The sequence below is a fragment of the Anas acuta genome, chromosome 1, assembly GCF_963932015.1.
Source record: "Anas acuta chromosome 1, bAnaAcu1.1, whole genome shotgun sequence".
Classification (NCBI taxonomy): domain Eukaryota; kingdom Metazoa; phylum Chordata; class Aves; order Anseriformes; family Anatidae; genus Anas; species Anas acuta.
Genome location: NC_088979.1, coordinates 161,961,944 through 161,982,352, shown reverse-complemented (window position 1 = coordinate 161,982,352; position 20,409 = coordinate 161,961,944). Strand labels below are relative to the sequence as shown.

Genomic DNA, 20,409 nt, shown 5'->3' with positions numbered 1-20,409 from the left:
TACATTTTGTGATCAGTCTATAGGTGTGACTACAGGCACCAAAAATTTGATTGCCATATGTAGGTTGGCCAAAAAATTACTTGAGAAACTGCTAAAAGTGTACAGCTTCTTGTATCTTGTCAACAGGGTGACACAATAAGCGGGGAGTTTTCCTTAGAATAACTCCTATGCCCCCTTTTTGTTTTTTTCGTTTTTCTAGCCTAGCCCTTAGAATATGTCATATAGATGATCTCATAGCTGTTGGGTAGATCGTTGAAAATAAACATATCCTTTACAAACCAGCTCCTGAGACAGACAACACCTTGTCCTTGACATGAGCCTGGCAGCAGAATTGGATAGGTCCTTGAGCCCTTGGAGTCCCATCATAGCCCTTGAGCTGAAATGGTGCATGGTACCCAAAGGGGCTGGATGAGGAATGTCTGTGTTGTGCAGGGAATTAGGGACAGTGGGAGAAGCTGTGTGGTTCCATTCAACAGGGCTCTGCAGTGCCAATACCTTGAAATCTGCTTGTGTTCTTTAGGAGCTTTCTGTTTTAGGTTAAGCTAATGCAGTATGCAAGAGGAGAGGGAGTTGGGGATAGAAATCACGTGGCAGATGCCTAGATGCAACAGCAATACATTCAGACCTGTCCTCTTGTCTCTCCCTTCAGAGTTGAAACAATACTGAGCCTGCCTCTGATCTCTGTAGGGAGTTTTGGGCTGTCCTGTGACTTCAAAGAAAACCTAACCCGCCTTCTGACTCCAGCCAGGAAAGTGAATGACTTCTTCTATTCTTTTTGGAATGAATTTGAGCTGCCATTCAAAGTCAGTGCCTGGGAATCTACCTACATTTACAAGCAGAATGAGAACTCTGAGGAATGCCTCTGGTAAGATCCAGATCCAACTCTTTTAACTTGATAAATTCCATCTCTGTCCTCAGGCATGGTTCTTACAGGCTGTCATTGAAGTCCTATGTGCTGAGAGGTGCCTTAATGATATCAGGGAATGAGAGAAGGAAAAGATGAATTACATCTTGGAGCTGACTGCATGTCTGAATATTGCACTCTATCTACTTTTAAGTATTCTCAAACTTCTTCTCTTCCTGTGGACAGTGTAGCCCCAAAGTTGTCCTTGCTGCAAAAACATGTTTACTCCATTCTTGCTGTAAATATTGTGACATGAGAGTCTCCATCAGGGTCTCCATAGATGCCTTTTTAGGTCAGGGGTTTTATAATGTAATGTTTCTCTACATTAATTGCTTCAATCTGTGAGCACTATTGTTTCTCTGAAACATTTCCAAAGTTCAAAGTGTATCTTTCTTTGAACAGCATGACCCCCAGTAACTGCAGAGTTGAAGCTATGCTCTCACCAGTTTTGGAGCAAAGGAGACAGATTTTCCTTTGTGACCTGAAACATCAGCCTGTGATGTTTCTTGAGAATGCTGGGTTTTCTTCTTGCCTGATATCAAATGCCATTTTAATCAAGTAGATGTTTTCATATACTGACACTTATCACTACTCTTCCTTTATGGACTCTTATTTGATTTTCAGTTCATGTGGATTATTATTTTTCCAGTTTTAGGACATAAAATTCTTTTTTTTTTTTTTTTTTTAAATCAGCAATGTTATACTTAGCTTGCTTGTTTCTCCTACCAATTTTATAAATGTAGTTTGAAGGCTGACAAGAATTCATGGAACTAGCTGTTATATTTCCAAGTCATAACCTGAGGAAGTTACAAATTTTTAAGGAAAATTTACAAATGTATTGGCTTCAGAGTGATAAATACCTTACTTACAGACTATCTTGTATGGAGAATTAATATATATATATACATTTGTTTTCTGAATTAAGGGATCTAAAAACTGATCCCATTTCACTGTTTTGTGAATATTTAGGATTTTTTATTGTTTCCTCCTTTTTACTTTTTAATGGACAGCAACTTGATAACATGATGTAATTGCTATAAATACTTCTGTTTCATACTTTGAAACATGAATGTACTTCACTCATTTGCTACCACAATCACTATTTCTCCATGTCTGTAGCTATAATTGCTGATGTCCTACACATAGTTCAGTTAAATCCCCTTAGTCCTACAGGTTTAATACCTTTCATGCAAGTTAATGTATATAAGTTGTTGTTTTCCAAGTGTTTCTTACCTGGTCTTCATTAATGCTTCTGTTCATGACCTTATGTAAAAAATTAAGAAATCTTCAAGCTCCTTTTCTTAAATGCTCAATTAACAAAAAATTTAAAATTAATTTTGTATTTCTGCCTATTTTATTGTCTTTTTTTTTTTTTCACTCTAATACAGCTGTAAAATGCATCTCATTCTGCTTTAATAGTAACTGTCAGCTTGCTTTTTTGATTGTCTAATTTAAAAAATCCATTTTTGCTAAAACATAAATTATACTGCATGGGCTAATTGTCCCTTGTGGGTATAAAAGCACGTGAATGCCTACAGTGACGGGAAAATCAAGTCATGTCTCAACTAACCACATGTTCCTACAAATTAATGATTAAGGATTCTATTCCTGAAAACAGTGGGGAGTAAAAGATACTAGTAGTTTATAGGACAGGGATCTCAGTGTTGCTAAATCAAAAGTTAAATAGTTTGAAAACACAGAAATTTCTTCTCTTTTCCCTCTGCATCAACTTTATTTCAGACAGAATATCTCTTCTCAGACACAATGGGTTGAAGCAAGAACAGGATTTTCTCTGTTATTGTTGCAGATAAAAATGCTCCATTCTGCCTTACAAACAATCGTGTACTGTAAACAGCTTGTCTAGCATTTTGACTTATTTAGGAGAAAAGGCATAATACAAATGTTGCGAGTTGGCCATTATCTGACAATACCTGTGCTCCCTGCCTTCTATCAGGTACATGAATGCGCTAGACGCTGGAGTCACACACTTCTCCGAAAAACTGAAGTTCAAGGACATATTGAGGACACCAGACCAGCTGAAAAGAGTTGTGAAAGATCCAAATCGGAAAAGCAATGGTAGGGGTGTGTGTGTGAGAGTGTGAGGGTGCACCCTTCCCTGCAGGCAATTTGTTTTTTCCTTGGAAATCAGACTGATCTCTTAGCTATGTTTTAAGGATGGTCTTCCCCCGAGAAGCACACACATGCAAATGTAAGATGGCACAAATTCTTTCCCTATCCCAGAGGTCTTCTGGGATGAAATATCCCACCTAGGTATGATGTTGTCTTCCTACATGCTCTGTTTTGTGAAAGATTCAGAAATCCAGGAATCACAACTCCTCCTAAGCAAGGCCTTAGATGTTACAAGAATGCTTAGTTCTCTACCATTCCTGTGTTTGCAGCTCTGATACATATCTGGGCCTTGCTTGTGCCATCAAGGGGCACTTCTTCTGGAAGTGATCCATCTAAACTAGAAAAACAGATGAGTAATACCTCATCTTCTACTAAGACTAAGCACCAGGCATCAGCAGGCCAAGTGAGTACAAGAGTGATAAGTAAACCAATCAAACTATTACCTGAATGCCATTTGACTTAGAAAAATTCATATTCAGTAGCCTGTGCTACATCAGAATTGCCACTGCTTATTTGAGTGAGATAATGGCGGTGCTCTGGTGCAATCAGACATAAAATAGACCAGGTGTTGGTCTATTTGACTTGACTTTCCCTCAAATATCCCCATCTTACTACAGACGGTCCCAGCCCAGCATGGATAACGTGCCTTAGCTCAGCACTGCTACTCTGCTTGCCTCTCAGGCACCGTGGAGCAGGTGAATATCCTCTTCTAATCTGTATCTTTCACCTGTCTGTCCCCATTCTTGCTCAATCTGTAGTGATCATCATGTGTGGTACTCCAGCTGATATCAGAAGAGACCTAGGGACAGAGACCGTGGATAAGGACATCGTTATCATCCTGATAGATCTCTTCAAGTAAAGTATCACTTTTGCTTTTCTTCTTTTCTCTGCACTTTGCTGAAAGATAGAGATAATGGAAATATTCCATATGGAACTGTTTTGTTGAAGAAATGCTATCACAAAATATTTTTCATTGCCTTTCCTCTCATCTTGCCCTTTATCTAAGTTGTTTCATGTTTAAATTGTGGCACACCCTCTACAACATCCCATTTAGTTCACGTGAGATTTTTCTAAGGCAGTGACTGGAGCAAGTGGAGTTAACTTCAACCTATGGACTGAGTGCAGAAAGCTGTGAGAGAATCACAGAGTCCAAAGTTGGAATGGCCATGAGCTGTTCACATGAAGATTATAAATTTTTCATACAATCTATCCAACCAGAAAATAATGTAAATGTGACTTACAGTATATTTTTCTAGGATCTACTTACTCCTTTTTAAATGACTTAAAAGGGTGGTACAGTTGTATCTTCCAATGAGCAACATCTTTGTAACTACATAACTCTAACTTTTCAGAGATGTTCCTTAGTATTCAGCCTAACTATTCTGTTGTTCAATTTTATCTTTCTATTACTAATTGCCTCAGGAATTCATGGTCTGGGAGAAAGCTAGTTGACCTAGCCCAAAACCATGCCCAGATTTTTCTGTTATATTTATCCTCTGGTACACCCAGATGCCTCAGACCATCTTATGTGACGCCCTCCTTAAATTTGCTACATGCCCCTCTGGTTTTCCTGAATATCTCAAACCGTGTTCATCTCTGTAAAACAGAAACAAAATACAGACATATGTTAGATCCAGACTTGAACCATAGAAGACAGTAGGCAAGGTCCTACGTTTCCACAGGTGTCAAGACCTTCAGATGAAGTGATGAATTTAAATGTTTGTCAGATCTGAGTCCTGTTGCAGCCACAACACACACACAGTGTTTAAGCCTCCCTCAGGGGGGATGCTGTAGAATTATCCAGTCTGGTGGACTCTAATGAAGGTTCATTTCCATCTGGTTAGTTCAGTCCAAAACTGAATGAAAAGCACTTTGAAATTATCCAGGATTTGTAAAAGTCATAAGATTCAGAGCAAGGCAGGAACAGGGTCGTGTAGTCAGGATCTCACTGGATGGCTAGGGAGTAGAGCGCCTGTGGTCTCCAAAAGCTCTTAATACAGTACTTACTGAAATAAATAAAAGGATGATCAAGCATGAATAATTACAGAAGGCTCATACACAGTGAGTTTTTAATCAGTCTAGCTATAGAAGTGACAGATGCTGCCACTTGACACTAATATGCATTGCTAAACTCCTCTGTCATATGTGAATCCAGTGGTTGCCAGTCTGGGAAGCACTTCAGATGCCCTGTCAGGATGGTGAAACCAAAGACACCTGAAAGCTACAACCTTTCCTGCTTGTTTTAGCATAGTTTTCAAATTCACTTGTTTTCCCCTGATTTTCCTATCTCACTGAATTAAACAAATCACTAAGCTGTCCTCTGCATCTTTCCAGTTGTTTTATGCCCTCCTATTAAATGTTTTTAGTGCAACTTCTGCTGTGATCAATTCTAGCAGGAAATATCAAAATTAGAGAAACATGCAAAAGAATGCAGCAGAGGTCAGAAACATGAAAAGTAAGAAACTACAAATTCCAGTGCTGTAAGTTCCAGGAAGGAGGAAATAAACAGGACAGAAACCAAACAGTTACAGTAATAACAATAATGCACTGCAGGCTCTGTGTTTCAGATTACCGGATCTCTTTGATACTACCTTTTAATGTAGGTAAGCAAAGAAGCTGGCATGAGGGAATGAACAATGTGAAGGGTTCTGTCTATAATGAAATTTTATTTATGTAACTACTGTTTTAACAGTAGTTTAAAGGGGAAAGGAGAATTATTCTGTCATGGTTACCACTGCCCATATTGCTGACTCATGGGGTTTTGCACTTTGCTTTGCAGGAACACATACTTCAGAAACAACACCTCAGCCCGTTACATGCAGAATGTACTTGTCCTGACTCTGCCACCAGCTAATCAGAGCTTAAGTACTGCAAAGACTGTGGACAGCAGCCTGGTAACCACAGTATTTTATATCTGATTATTGCCTTCAGTTCATTCATGTTCATGCAGTAGAAAATTCATGCAGAATGACATTTCATTCTGCTGCAATGATATAAAAATACGTCATAAGGCAAACACTCAGGATCTCATATTCCTGTTTTGTGAAGTTCTAGTCAAGCCTTTCATGTGTTCTTCAAGTGTCATGTTCATGGGGCTTGGGGAAGATTTGTAGATACATGACTTTCTGACTCCACTTCTGGGTGACTGTCAATCTTATGTAACTGGAAAACACCACTAAAGGAAGATCTATAGCTGTAATAAGGATGTGAGTGTGGAAAGATAAGATTTTTATTGTGTGCAGATATGTCTAAGTGGTGGCAACCATTATTGCTTGTGCCCAGGGACATTCCAGTTTTTCAAACTCTCAAAAAACGGGATTTTTTTTTCTTTAGGAAATACTTTTAAAAATAAATAAATAAAAAATTCCTGAAAAGCAGAAACTATCCAAATCCTGTAACTGTTCAGTGAAACTGATATTCCTGAAGTCTGCCCAGGAACCAGACTCTGGGTGAGAGTTCCTCCCAGGATTTGTGGCTTTCAATTCCAGCTCTTCAGCAGAGATCCTAAAGATTCTGGCTGGATTTACAGGGTTTCCAGATCTCCCAGCCTGGGCTCAAATTTTTTTGGGTACCAGCTCCGTGGCAGACAGCTGGAAATTCTGGCACAGCTCCTTGCCCCTGAGCTGCGGCCATCTGGAAGCCCAGACTCACTGGCATCACATCAGATTATCTGCACAGGAAGTCTAATGCAAAGCCAGGGGCTTTGGGTCCTTCTGAGCACACCTGCCCAGAACCTACAGTGTAGGATTTCTTGAATCCTTTGCTCAAGGATCAGAATGCCAATGCTTTACGTGGGCCTCATAAATTTATCCCCAACTGCCTGTCTTCAGACACCAAAAATATACTGTGTTCACCTTTATTCTTCCAAGAGACGTTGCTGATATGGCATTGCCCATCATACAGATTCTGGCCCTCCATGCTGGAGTTTTTGCCAAATGGAGATCAACTAAAATATCATAGCTTTAAAATAGAAATATGAACTCTCACATTGTCATTTTTATTTTTCTTCTCTTCTAGATGGAAGATGACTTTGTTATTGGCTATTACAATGCAGTCTTGCTGTTTGGGCATATTCTGAAGAAACTTATCTCCTCTCAGAGACCCGTGTCACCTCTCAGTCTCATCAATGAATTCCGAAATACCACATTTGAAGGTAAAAATGACCAGTCATGAGCAGGGTTCACTGAACTGAAGAAAGGAAAGAAATTTGTTTTTAAGCACGCTTAGGATAAGCCCCTGCTGTTTTAAAAAAGTCCAAGACATTCAGTGAGTTTTATTCCCACTCTCATTTTTCTTTCTTTCTTTCTTCTTCTTCTTCTTCTTTTTTTTTTTTTTTAATTTTTTTTTTTTCAAATGTTATCTTCAGTACTAACAAAAGCTCTACATAACAGTCATGTGCAGAATTACCTCAGTGCATGCAACATACAAGAAGCAGAAAGTTGAAATGATAAAAATTTATAACATTACAATAAGCAACAGCTGATTTGAGATCCAGACTTTTCTGGGCCATGGCCTTTTCATGCTGATCTGAAGTAGAAAGAACATTAAAGAATATTGTTGTCTAAGAAGAGGTGGGAGAAGTAGGAGAGACAGAATTTCCTGGACAGCAGAGTTTGAGGACAGGGACGAGGCCTGAATCTGGTGTAATTCCTTTGACAAAGAACTGAACTCTCTGTAGGTAGACTATTTGGAAAATGAAAAGGCAGCTGGAAGAGTGAAGTGTGTAGGTGGGTTTCAGAGTCTACGCTTCCTCCACAGACAGCCTGGCATTCAGGTCTCATTTTCAGCTCTCTGCAGGTTGTTAAATTGAGGCAGTGTCATTTCTAAGCTTTGTACCAAAGGTCTAGTCTTGACTTGAGGCCAATACTTATGAAATATGATTGATGTTCAAACAACTCTGAAGTCCATTTAGCAAAGCTTTACCTATTAGTTTCAACCTTTTCCCAGTTCACAAAACCATTGTAGGCCTGGGTGCCCGCGATGAAAGTGTAAGCCAGCTGGCAATGCATTGTCTCTTAGTCAACGTTCTTGTTCTTACAAGTTGTCTAGCACCAGAGGGCTTTTGTAGGCCACAGGCTTAAAAGTCCCAGCTGTCAGTTCACATCAGAGATCTGTACAAAAATGACTACTCAAACCTTTGTATATGTCCCACCTCCTTTCAGAGAACACATATATAGAAGTTTCCCAGTTTTTCCTAGCAGATTTTGGGCTTATATTTTCTTTAAGTATGGTATCTCAAAACCAGAAAAAAAAAAAAAAAAAAAAAAAAAAAAGCTTACTTATGCTAGTTATTCCTGGAGTCTGCATCCTTTTTTGAATATCAGTGAAGTTGTCTTTTCAGTTTCATTCTAAGTCTGAAAGATAAGTTGCAGGGACCTTTTTCCTTATCTCAAGTTAGTCTTTCACTGTAATGAGGCATATTAGTTATAGGTTTAGTATAAAAAAAAAAAACTAAAAGTGAAAGATACTGAATCATCTTCACTATTCCTTGTATGGGGGTTGGCAGAGTATAGAGTTCATGCAATAATTATTTTTATGCGCAGAAAGTCGACCATGAAAAAAATAGCACCAGTTTTTAAGGTGAAAAGGGGTCATTCCCAAGGAGACTTTCAAGTGCTGGGTACTGGCATGACTTGTGCTCTTGTTGAAATGCCTGACTTCATGAGAACAAAGTCAAGCCAATGCTGAGGGATTTAGAAGGTTCCACCCTAAAATCCTTGGAATGTGCTACACAGGCAATTTCTGAATGTGCACATTTGCTGACATTAGGAGGCAAGGAGTTAAAGGGAAAAAGAACCTGGTTAAAATAATTTAGTTAGAGCCTAGCGGATAGCTCTCAAAAGAGTAAGAGGAATGAAAGTACCTCTACATTTCCTTTCTTGCTGATAGATTCAAACTGCAGAGGGAAACAGGCTATTTCCCTTCTCACCTATAAAATTGTCTTTTCAAGGGAGGTTATGCTGCCATACTTGGTATGCTGAAGAAACGTGACAAATATATCTTTTCTATGGCTAGAGGGAGACCTTCCTCTTCAATGCAGTCAGTTCAACACCGGTTACTAGATTTTGTAGAGAAAATGTGGCATGCTATTAAGGGAGAAGCAGTGCCACACTAAGCTGATATGAGCGCTAGCGTGTAGATAAAGAAGAGAAAGATCATGGGCATCAGAAATCCTTTTATTTATCCCATTCTTCCTGCCACATATATGTGTTTCTGAGAATGCAAGCCTTCTTGACTAATTCCTTGTGTCCACAGGTGCACAGGGTCCTGTGACTCTAGATGCATTTGGAGATATTGATACCAATTTGACTGTGCTGTACACATCACAGTCTACAAATGAGGTACGTATGTCCAGGGAGTAACTGTTCCACCTTGTATATGAAAGAAGAAACAAAATGTCCTGCACTGTTGCATAAGAATGATGAAAATAACCACAGCAGAAGTGGTGGCATGCTGAGGCATGCTGGGCATGCTGGGAGAGGGTCATGAGAGGAGTGCTGGAGTTTAACAGGACTGATGTCATCCAGTGATTCAGTAAGTGCTAGTAAGTGCTAGTACTAAGTAGCTAGTATTTTGTGAGGTTGATGCATTTCTTTTAAAGGAAAAGAAAGTAATGAGAAGGAATATGAAAGCCAAATACATGGCTAAGTTGAAGAACACACTACTCTAACAGAAAGAGCAAGAATTACTCTATTGAAGTTAGGGCAATACATTCATTAAAAGTAGTTTGAAGCAAGGGACAAACAAGGGAGAGCACTACTGCTGACTGCATTTCTTCACTCCTACACCCACAGTTCAGAGTTCTTCTGTATTTTGACACTCACAAGAACGAGACACGTGTGGGAACTGCTAGTCCGGATTTCATCTGGAGGAACCACAGGCTGCCTAGTGATATTCCAAGTCCAGGTGAGATACCCATTAAACCTACCTTGTCTTCCAAGAAAGGTTCCACAGTCCTAAGTTCCAGCTATCCCCAGCCAGGGAGCCAGGAGCTAGCAACAGACCAAACCAGCACCATTCCTTCCCCTGCCCCATGGTCTCTGCACCCAGTCCATCTCTAAATCTGCACGTCTTTTTAGGCACTAAGTCTCTTAAAGACTCCACACAGTACCAATGACTGTGGGGAGTGCTGTGACATGTTTGAGAAGAGGTCAGCTTGGATTTAAATGCTTCACTAGAAGATCGTGGTGGTGCAAATTGCTTGAAGGACTGCTCAGGAAAAACAGTAGGGTTAAGGTTATCATGAGTTATCTGATTTTGCATTTCTATATCCCTAGTGCAGCATGGTGGCTTCTGCTTGCCCCTTTATCCTCCTTGCGGGGAGCTGTAGAGAGGACATAGCACCGTGCAGATTCAGGGAGTTTTTGCTTCTTCCTTTCCACAATTTCCCGGTGTGAGCCTGTTCCTATCAGACAACCCAGTACCAGAGACAGGGGGAGGAGGGAAGGGCATGGGGATCAGCTCTTTTCCCATTCACAGCTTGGCTGTATTCTCTCATTATCTGGAGATGTCTCTTAGAAGAGCTGGCTCTTTGCAGAAAGAAAATGGGAAACTAGGTTAGTGCTTGATCTCCACCCTGACATTGAATCTGAAATCCCAGAAATCATCACCTTTCTTTTGAGTTTCTGGTGACTCCTGGATAGAGCAGTTGAACCCCCTTGTTATTCAGCATAGCTGAGTACAGCCCTGTTAATCAGAGCCTAGTGGGATTGTTTCTCTGTTTGGACTCCTGCCACATGGGGATTGGCAACAGAAAGGCATATTATTCAAGGTATGATATGCAGGATAAAAATAACTTCAGTGGCAGTGGTTGCAAGGGTTAGAGTGTTTACCTGAGTCATTCCCACCCGTGAGTGGCCAAAGGTACCACAGTGATTGCCTAAGGCCTCCGTTAGTTTGTTGAGCTGCTTAACTCCGTTAGGTAATCTTATAACACAAACTGATAAGTGGAGGAACTAGCACTCTCTGCTAACTAGAAGTCATTCACACTGAGGTGTGCACTTTTATTCCTCAGTAAAGTAAATCAGATGGTTTCAGGTTAGGGTTTGCCCCTCCTACAAGAAGCAGGAGCAGCGGTTCATTGCAGGGACCCATGGGAGCTGCCAGGAGCAGGCAGCTGTCACAGGAAAGAAACAGAAGATTCAGCAGCACTGACAAGACCTGGGTTAGGCAGCTCTGAGATGAGCAGAGCTCTCACCTTGCTATTGTGGTCATCACTTTGATCTTCCTTGGTATGACTGCAAGGACTGCTTGTACAGACGGCAACCTGCATGCGTCAGCTCAGGGTCTCCCTGCACTGTGCTGCCAGGCCCCAGTCTTCTCAGTGTTGCTCCAGTCCCATTCTCATCCATCCCTTGGGCCCCACATGCACTGTGTTATCAGAGGATCTCCGTATCTTTGATACATTCCCTTGAATATGTCCTTGTCTGAAGCTGCTGCACAAAGGCTAAAGAAAAATGTTTGGCAATTGCAGAAAGTTTGTGTCTACAGACTGATAGCTTAATATTCAAAGCTTAATGAAGGCCTGACTTTGTGGCCAGGCTATACAAAACCAAAGCAAAACCACCTCCCACAGGCACTTGATAATTTTGTTTTCTCATTTTTAAAAATAAGCATTCCTCAGTGTGAGTTTAAATAAATACATCCCCCCAAAGGGCAATTTTTTACAGCCAAAATTTAAGTAATCACTATGCCTTGCCAAAGCCATTCAAAACTTTCCAACCAAAAATATGTATTTTTCCTCCAGGGAGGTGAATAAATGCAGCAAACAAAGCCCTGCTCCTTCCTAATCTGTAATTGAGAACAGCTGACCCAGTTCTGCTACTCTCCTCCCTCCTGGCATCTTGTAAAATTAGGGATTTCATCCACGTATTGCAATTATTCAGAAACTTTTAACCCTTGCTCTAAGCACGGATAAGTTCTGCCTTCACCACACAAACATTTTTGGTTCCAGGCGACCTAAAAACAGCTATTCTGTGATGCGGGATGCTTTTGCAAGTTGTAACACCAGCGGCCAGGAGGTGGGAGCAGAGTCTCAGGAACAGGATAATGCAGTCGCACAGGGCTTCCTTAACAAAAATTCAGCCTGATGATTTTGGAGCTATAAATACCTATTTACAAAGCTTAAGTCTCAGAAAATTGTTAAGAAGTTGCTTCAAAAGTTCTCATGTATATGTCATTTTATGGAGCTGACAATATCCTTTCCTGGTGAGAGGGAATGGTAGCACAGACAGTTTTCAAAGGAGAACGTGAGACTAGTATTAACAGTTACTTGATGACCCTGAGACTGATGCTGTCATGAATGCATGGAAGGTGGGGAGATGTGAGGCACAGAAAAAAAAAAAAGAAAAAAAAAAAAAGACAGAAAGCTGGGTCCAAAATCCAGAGGAGCTCCTAAACTGAGTTCCATGTTGGACTCAGACACTTACAATAGTGTGTTCAAAATATTTGCTTAGTTGTTGCCTGATTCTGAAGGCAGCTAGTGTGTATCTTGTTGCTTTTCATTTTCATTTTTATTATATCTTATTATTTTTATTTTATTCTTTATTGTTTTCCTGTATGCCTTTATTTCTCTTCCTGGGCACATCCAGAAATACCTTAGTGTCAGCAAGGCTGAGTAGCTTGGCTTTTTTCCTGACCATCACCAACATGGTGATCTGCAAAAACAGATTTTCCTCTGCGTTCTTTGCCTGAGAGGCTCTCAGAGTGGAGTAGATGCACTCTAGATGTGTGCCCACCAGATGAAGCTCTGCTCTAATGGCATGTTGTTTTTCAAAGGAGGTTGGTGGCCACAGCTTTCCTTCCCAGTATCCCTGAGCTCCATGAACTGAACCAGGACAGGAATATCAGGCGTCATTTAACTGTTCTACATTAAGAGAATAAAAATTACAACTTTATACAGTCAGTTCCCAGCCTTGTCAGTCCTGCCTGCCTTCTCAAGATTAGTACCCTCATGTTTTCTATGTGTCCTAAGTCCTCAGATGCCTGAACAGACCAATTTTTAAATTGTTTGGCACCTGGCAGTTTCCAAGAACATTGCATTAGCTTTGTGCTGCCAGCACATTAATTTCCCTCCATAGAGTAAGTACTTGCTATTGAAAAGCACAGTCCACTCAGTAGCACTTGTTATCCCAACACAGTGTTTACAAGAGGAGTTCATAAATGGGCCCTGACTCTTAAACTCTGTTATAATATCTATAGAATGACTTTAAACAACTGGGTCAATAAGGGGAGAATCCATCTGTGAAATGCTGAAAAGTCTGCATATATTAAAGGCTCTACCAAGATATTATCCTGACCTCTCCTTGGATAACAAGTCCTTGCAAGAAATGCCTTTCAAATCCACAAGTGGCTGTACTCTGTAACAGCTGAAATTCTGGATGGAAACTGTGGTTTTCAGGCATATCCCATTCTGAAGCAGAGTATTTCAGTAAAGACTGTGGGACAGAGGTGATGGTTGTGGGAAAGTCACTGCCAGAGAGGCACATGTCTTTCTTGCTAGGCAGGTGCTCAGCAGGACTGGAAAGGAAAGGACATACATTGTAAAGCCTAACTCAGAAAGTCATCACTGAGTATTGCTTTAAATGATAAAAACAGTAGTGACCAAATCCTTGTTCCCAGTTCAGAAAAAGCCTTATCTAAGTGAGTCAATCAAGAGCCCCTTTTGTATTAAACACAGGGTATGCTTGGGGAAAACATTTCCTTCCTTCTCGTAACTGATTACAAATGGCCAACCCCTTAACACCATGCACATCCCTACCCCACAGGGAGTTGTATCCTGGGTTTGCTGCCACCATCTCTTCTCACAAAGTTATCTGTCAGTTTAATTTTTTAGAATGTGGTTACTAAGAAGCGGTCATTTTTAGTCCTAAACTACTTTTGTTTCTTTTTAAAGAGGAGAAACACTTGGAAGCTCTGCTGCTGAGCTGATGTGAGGGATTGTGTTGTTAAATTCACCTCCCAGCTGGGTTCCCTACAGGGTGCCCATGCCTCAAGTGGGACTGTAAGACTGTACTGCTCTGGGCCATGCTTCATCCTGTAGTGAAAGAGAGCAGCTGCATGTCATCTCTAGGGAGTGCTGGGCTTTACCTAAGCCTCTCAACTCGGATATGACCAAAGAATATCATTGCTTAGCTACTGCAAGTTGCATGTGTGGGTAATTTCTTAAATTGAAAAAGATTATTATTTTTCACTGTCTTCCATTAAGTTGTTTACTTTCTAATTTTTCCTTTCTGCAGGCCCACAAGCGTTGACTATCGCTGTTTTTACGCTCACGGGAATTGTGATTCTGGTTCTGATAATCTCTTTGCTGATTCTAAGGTACCAACTCCCCTGTCCCTCAGTTTGTCCTCAAACCGTTTTCCTCCTAGGAAATGCCTTTGATTTCTCCTTGAAGAGCTTCTTGTTTCCTTACCCTACACACTTAGGTAGTTGCCCTCATTGTGAACTAATTAGCATATGCCAGGTAGTGTTTGCATCTTTAGTGCTGTTATGTCAGGTTACTAACCAAGGGTGAAGATACAGCAAGAGTTTTTGCATCTGCTAAAAAGCTTTGATCCTGACACATACACAGAATCTCATATCTCAGAGCAGTCTTCAGACTTTTTCCACTTACTGCCCACCTTTAGCCTACTTGGGGTTCCCTTATGTTTCTTTAACCTATTAGTGGTATAAATGCTCAATCTGGAAGGAGGTTTCTGTCTTAAGTCACTGTGGGAATCAAAACACCACAAGGTTCTGCTGTTTTCAATGTATACATGCACTCTGTCTCTCAGTTTCCTCCAACTCAGTCCAATTCCTCACATATAGACTTTTCAAACAGCTGGAATTTCTTGAGTGTAACACTGTTCGTCTTTATCGTGACAGAAAATGCAGAAATTGAAATCAATGGCATCTACTTTTGATGGAAGAAAAGTCACTCCATTTCTAAAGTGTATGATTTTCTTTCATATTTAAAGAAATTGTCTTATCTGTGCATCTGTTTTTAGTAGCTCAGAACCCATTTTTGTTACGTATCAAAGAGCTTCAGACAAAGGGAGAAAATCAGGTCTTAAGAAAACCTGATTAGAAATAGTTACTACCCAGGCTCCCTTATTTTGAGTGGACCAATCTGCCTTGTGAACTAAAGCTTTTCATGAAGAAAAATTAAAGACAAAGGTATACATCTCTTGCACATCCAGATGTGCTTAAGAAATGGAAGGGCTAACTATTCCTACATAAGCACTAACATATAAACAGACAGGGAAAGTTAATCTGTTTGAAATGGCTATGAAAATTGACAAAAGTTTGGAGACTGTTTGGACTTGTAAAACGTTCTGTGCTCTTTCATATTTGCAGATGTATAAAATCTAACCTTTACGTTACTAGTCAATACCATCAGTTCTCCCATTTGGAGCATTTGCCAGCAGTCATCAGTGTGTCGGGATTCCCCTGCAGTTGCTCTAGTCAGTCCTGTTTCCTGTTTTTTCTTTCTTTCTTTTTTTTTTTTTTATATATATATAGAGGAAGGATTTGCACAGGTAAACAGATAATTTGATAAATATCAGTATAATTGCAGCTTTTCTCTAAGAGAAGACAGCTTTTGATCTGAAGTTCTGCAAGAGAGACTGCAGTTTCCTTTTTCCAGCTCCAAGGACACTTCCCTCATTTTTACAAAACATGCAAAATACATGGGACATACACAAAAAGGGATCTCATCACAACACTTTTGTTACCTCCTCTCCTGGCATTGTATTCAAACCAGTTCTTACCACCCAGCATTGATGCCATGACTTCCTTTGGCTCATGTTTGTTTGAGGCACCTCCCTTCAGAGTACATTCAATAACATAGAGGAGAAAACCATATAAAACCCAGACAGCCCTTTGTACTTTAAATTGTTCTGACCTCCCTTGAGACTCTGGCAATTGCCCAGCAGCTGTTCTGCTAAATCTCTTCTGTTCTTCTACTACATCTATGGTACTGAATCAGCATTTAGGCTTTCCCAAAATTATAGGAATAAGAGCAGCCTCAAAGTGGAAAACTGTATGAGAGACACAGGGCTTGTGCTTGAGCTTTGTCAACCTGACACTTCATCCTTGCATCATCCCAAAGCTTCCGTGTCCTAATCTCCTGTCAAGGGTTTCAGTTCTCTGGGAGGATATTCTGAAGTTTACTTGTTTCGCAGGAAGTACAGGAGAGATAATGAGCGTCGGCGGAAGAAATGGTCCCACATATCACCTGAGAAAATCTTGCCTCTGGAGACCAGTGAGACAAACCATGTCAGTCTGAAGGTAAGAGGAGCATGATGCGCAAGGCTAGGTCTTGGATTCTGTCTCCTAAAGACATGCTGGTGCATTGGCATGCTCCGACTACAGAGCAGGCTATGGCTGTGGTAGGACTAGGATCTGTTAAAGTCACTGCACAGTAGCAGGAGGTGGAGGCCATGGCAGCTGTGGGAGCAGAGTGGATGCCCTACACTTTCTGTGGCATGCAGTGGCACTCCCTAGAGAGAGCCTTATGTGCCTTATGGCACATACTGACATGACTTCTTTCTCTCTGAAGCTGCCGAGTGGGGAGCAGGTGATAATTGCAAGTTAATGATCCTTCTTTGTTTTCAGATTGATGAAGATAAGAGACGTGACACCGCCCAGAGACTGCGCCAAGGCAAATATGACAAGAAGGTAAACTGACCTGAGTATCTATACGTTTCCTTCCTCTGCTTAGGAGAGCTCTTGGTGGAAGACACTGCACCTCCTTGGAGTTCAGGAGACAACTCCTTCCTTCTGACCTTGCAAAATAGCTTGAGTTTCTGCAAGGAATAAGCCACATTGGGTGCTTTGCATTTTGCTTTCTGCCAGGAAGCAAAATATCAGACTCCATGAACCCTGGCCTGGTCCAAAAGTGCAGAAATGGAAACAGCACAAAAATCTGATGGAAACACTATGATACCACAGAGATTAATGTATTAATAGAGGATAGGTCATTTACATGTAATTCTTGTACATTCATCTGATCTGTCTTATCTGCCTGATTATGGTATACTCATGTTGAGTTAAAATCTGCATCATTGACAGTTCTAAATAGTTCCTATCTATGTGGTAAATCTTTTGAGGGAAATGAAACTCCATGTCTCACTAGCTGATTAACTGAAACTCCAACAGCAAAGCAGTAGGCAGTTGTTGCTGAAATATTTCTGTCTGGGCATTTCTTGGAAAAGAAGGATGAATTGCTCTGGTATTAAAACTACAGTTATTTTCCACTGGTATTTTTCTTCAGGTGGTGATTCTAAAGGATCTCAAAAACAGTGATGGTAATTTCACAGAGAAGCAAAAAATTGAACTGAATGAGGTAAATGTTGCATACAGCAACTGGACTCTGCAGGGTGGGATGAAGCCAATGAGTAAAGTCGTTGCTTTTGATCAACAACTCCAACAATCATGTGCTTTTGCATGTTTGTGAGGTGGATGGGTAATGAATTCCTCAAAGTATATCACTTGGTGACCTCTCTCTCTCTGTGATCTCATCACCAGCTCAGAGTCTGAAGCCAGTGAAGCTGAGGATGAATTAAGTAATTAATGCATTGTCATAAAGCAATGCTAAATATATTTTTATAGCCAATGCCAAAAGACTATGCGCTCTCTTTGCTTGTATCGTGCTAATTCATTAGTAGTGGAATGTTGTAGTTAAATCTTATTACTGAGTGCCAAGTGCAGATCTTTTAGTATAAGTAACTCTCTGCTGACTTGCGCATAGACACTTCCAACATGAGAGATGAACTTGGCTGCAGTATTGCATTTTTTTGAATGAACAATTTTCCTTTTTACATGACACAGCCATACTTTGAATTCAATAAGCTCGAAAATATTTCAAAGTAAACTACAGATGTCTATACGTATGGACAAAGTCCATAATATCATGCAGCATCATTACATTTTTATTACTTGCTCATTTGCTGACTGATTCACAACATTCTGTCTCTCATAATGGCTATTTTGATCAGCTGTGAAGTTTGACTGGAGAGGCAATAATGGAGATTACAGTGAGCTATGGAATTAACTTGCAGAAACCAGCAACAACCACTCTTATCTCCCTAATCCAGAAGGCTCTGGAATGACAAATGCCTTCACTCAGTGCGTAGTCCACACTGGTTCAAAGGGAACTCCTACATCTTATCAGAGCGTGAGATAAAAAGTCCTGTCACACAAGCATCCTTGACCTGTGTTTCTGTACTAACAATAATTGCTTTTAAAAATAGATGTAATGTTTCTGTTCCAGCTTCTACAGATTGATTATTACAACCTGACCAAGTTCTATGGCACTGTGAAGATAGACACCATGATCTTTGCAGTGATTGAGTACTGTGAAAGAGGTTCTCTGCGGGTAAAGAATTTTGCATGTTCCCTTCTACCCCCCACTGGTCAAATTTCAAAGAAAAAAATAATCTGCTCTGTGTCTGACTCTCATGCAACAGCAGTGGACTATGCAATTGGTGACAGGTTTCTGATATTCAGGTCCCTCTCCCTTGCTTATCTCTCCCCAGACTTCTCAGCTGTGACTCTCATCAGCTTGAAGGTTCTCAGCAGCCAAAGCATGCAGTGAGGTGCAAGCAAAGGAGTACAGGCAGAGCTGTGCCCAGGCAAGAGCAGCAGACAGCATTTGTATTGTTTTCCCTATTGGGAGCATATCACGTTTCCCTTATTTTCCAAGCCATAGCTGTTGTCTGTGCTGATGCTCTTGAAGCCCCTGCAGTGGCCCCAGGGTTTGAAAAGACAGAAAAAACAGTATATTCCATATTAATAAGGGTCAAATGGTTTAAGGATACAATATGGTAAATCCCATGCTGTAAGGGACAGCATTTTATGAACAGAAGCAGTAAATTGTTACCCAGCTAGAGTATGGAAATATTTAGGGTTTATTATTACAAATATTATTTCAAAGCTAATCATGACAGCATGGTTACATTGGATTTTCTGCAGGTACAAATAGTTTCTGCTTTTGAGTCCATACAAAGACTCTCATCAGAAGCAGTGAACTCTGGAACAAACTCACAGTAAAGGAGTAAAATAACAGCTCTATCCCCGGTTATTTCCTTGTAAACTCATGGAGGCTTACTTTTAGCAATGGGAATAACAGTAGCTGGAATTAACTGTAAATCATTGTCTCTTTATGATACGTCTACTTTGAACTTATAAGGCAATGAGTTAATTGGAAGGAACTGGACTGTGAGCACAAAACAGATTTCTTTCCCTTCCTCTTACACACCTTACTCACTCTGTCTCAGCAATTTTACTTTATCAAAGGTTTATCTTGGCTTTAAGAGCACATTCACTATTTACCTTTAATTACACAAAGCCTCTTTTCTGGAGCCCTCACTTTTCTAGTTCTGTGTAAATCTAAAATTTATTTCATATTCTCTGTCTTCTGAGTCAACTCCCGCTCTAGTGCATGTACTCGCTGTCCTTTCCAGTCCTTGGTTGAAAGGCTGTGCAATACTCAGAACTTGTCTTCTGCTTTTTTCCTAGTGTAGATTAGAGCCATTTTTTTTCCTTCCCTTACAGGATGTTTTAAATGATAAAATCTCCTACCCTGATGGCACATTCATGGACTGGGAATTTAAAATCTCTGTCATGTACGACATTGCTAAGGTAAGTGGGCTGCTGACAGTGCAATGTTAATCAACCTGTCCTTTCTTGCAAAATGGATCCTCTGGAGAAGAGCAGCAACCAGGAAAGGGTATCTTCCTTTCCTTGCTAGAACTGTATGCCCTTCCACCATTTCCTCCTCTAGTAATAGGTTTAGGAGGCCAGAAGAGCCAGTGGCTTTCAGACTGAAGGAACAGATGGGGGCCAGATTTGTCTTTGGGATATTTATAAATAATAAAATATGCCCCAAAGAAATGTGACCCAAAAATCAGAGGGTTACCATTTGTTGACTGGGCTTTGATTCTTGGCACTTCTGGGCAGTCACAAGACCTGCAAAACACACTGTGCCGACTGGCCTCAGGTAAGGCGTGTAAAGGAAAACTTCATTCTTTCAAAATGATGGAATTATTGCAATTTGTACCCAGAGAGAGGATCATTTTTTTCTTTTTCTGAACAAGCTCTGTTTATTATGCATCCTAATTTTCTCACTCACCATAGAGTCTAGTTTCTGACTACGGCAATCCATTTTGGGCAGTGAGGGAAGAAATTCATCCTGTATAGAAACCAAGACGTGCTTTCAGTAACTTTCAGCAGATATTTGCACTTTAGGTCCTTGTAGTAGGAAGAATCAATACACACAATAAATCAAATTCTATTTTTCATTAGAGACTTGCATCTGATTAGCTAGTAGTTAAGGAAACTTTGCAATTCACATAGATTGTCTCTCTGCTGGCAATGCAGAGATTTAACTCTTC

At 40.5% G+C, this 20,409-nt stretch overlaps 1 protein-coding gene across 2 annotated transcripts in view; it reads left to right on the top strand.

Annotated features, from left to right (window-relative positions):
* The window catches only part of GUCY2C (guanylate cyclase 2C), a 44,566-nt gene that overhangs the window by 5,181 nt on the left and 18,976 nt on the right, over nt 1-20,409 (top strand). The window contains exons 4-16 of one of the 2 annotated variants that reach the window (XM_068668994.1): nt 650-865; nt 2,859-2,980; nt 3,793-3,889; nt 5,814-5,928; nt 7,052-7,187; nt 9,290-9,375; nt 9,829-9,940; nt 14,272-14,353; nt 16,198-16,303; nt 16,631-16,693; nt 17,289-17,360; nt 18,288-18,392; nt 19,571-19,657. In XM_068668994.1, the coding sequence (XP_068525095.1) occupies nt 650-865; nt 2,859-2,980; nt 3,793-3,889; nt 5,814-5,928; nt 7,052-7,187; nt 9,290-9,375; nt 9,829-9,940; nt 14,272-14,353; nt 16,198-16,303; nt 16,631-16,693; nt 17,289-17,360; nt 18,288-18,392; nt 19,571-19,657 (1,399 nt within the window). The remainder of the gene's footprint in view (nt 1-649; nt 866-2,858; nt 2,981-3,792; nt 3,890-5,813; nt 5,929-7,051; nt 7,188-9,289; nt 9,376-9,828; nt 9,941-14,271; nt 14,354-16,197; nt 16,304-16,630; nt 16,694-17,288; nt 17,361-18,287; nt 18,393-19,570; nt 19,658-20,409) is intronic. The other variant, XM_068668995.1, reaches the window with a different exon arrangement.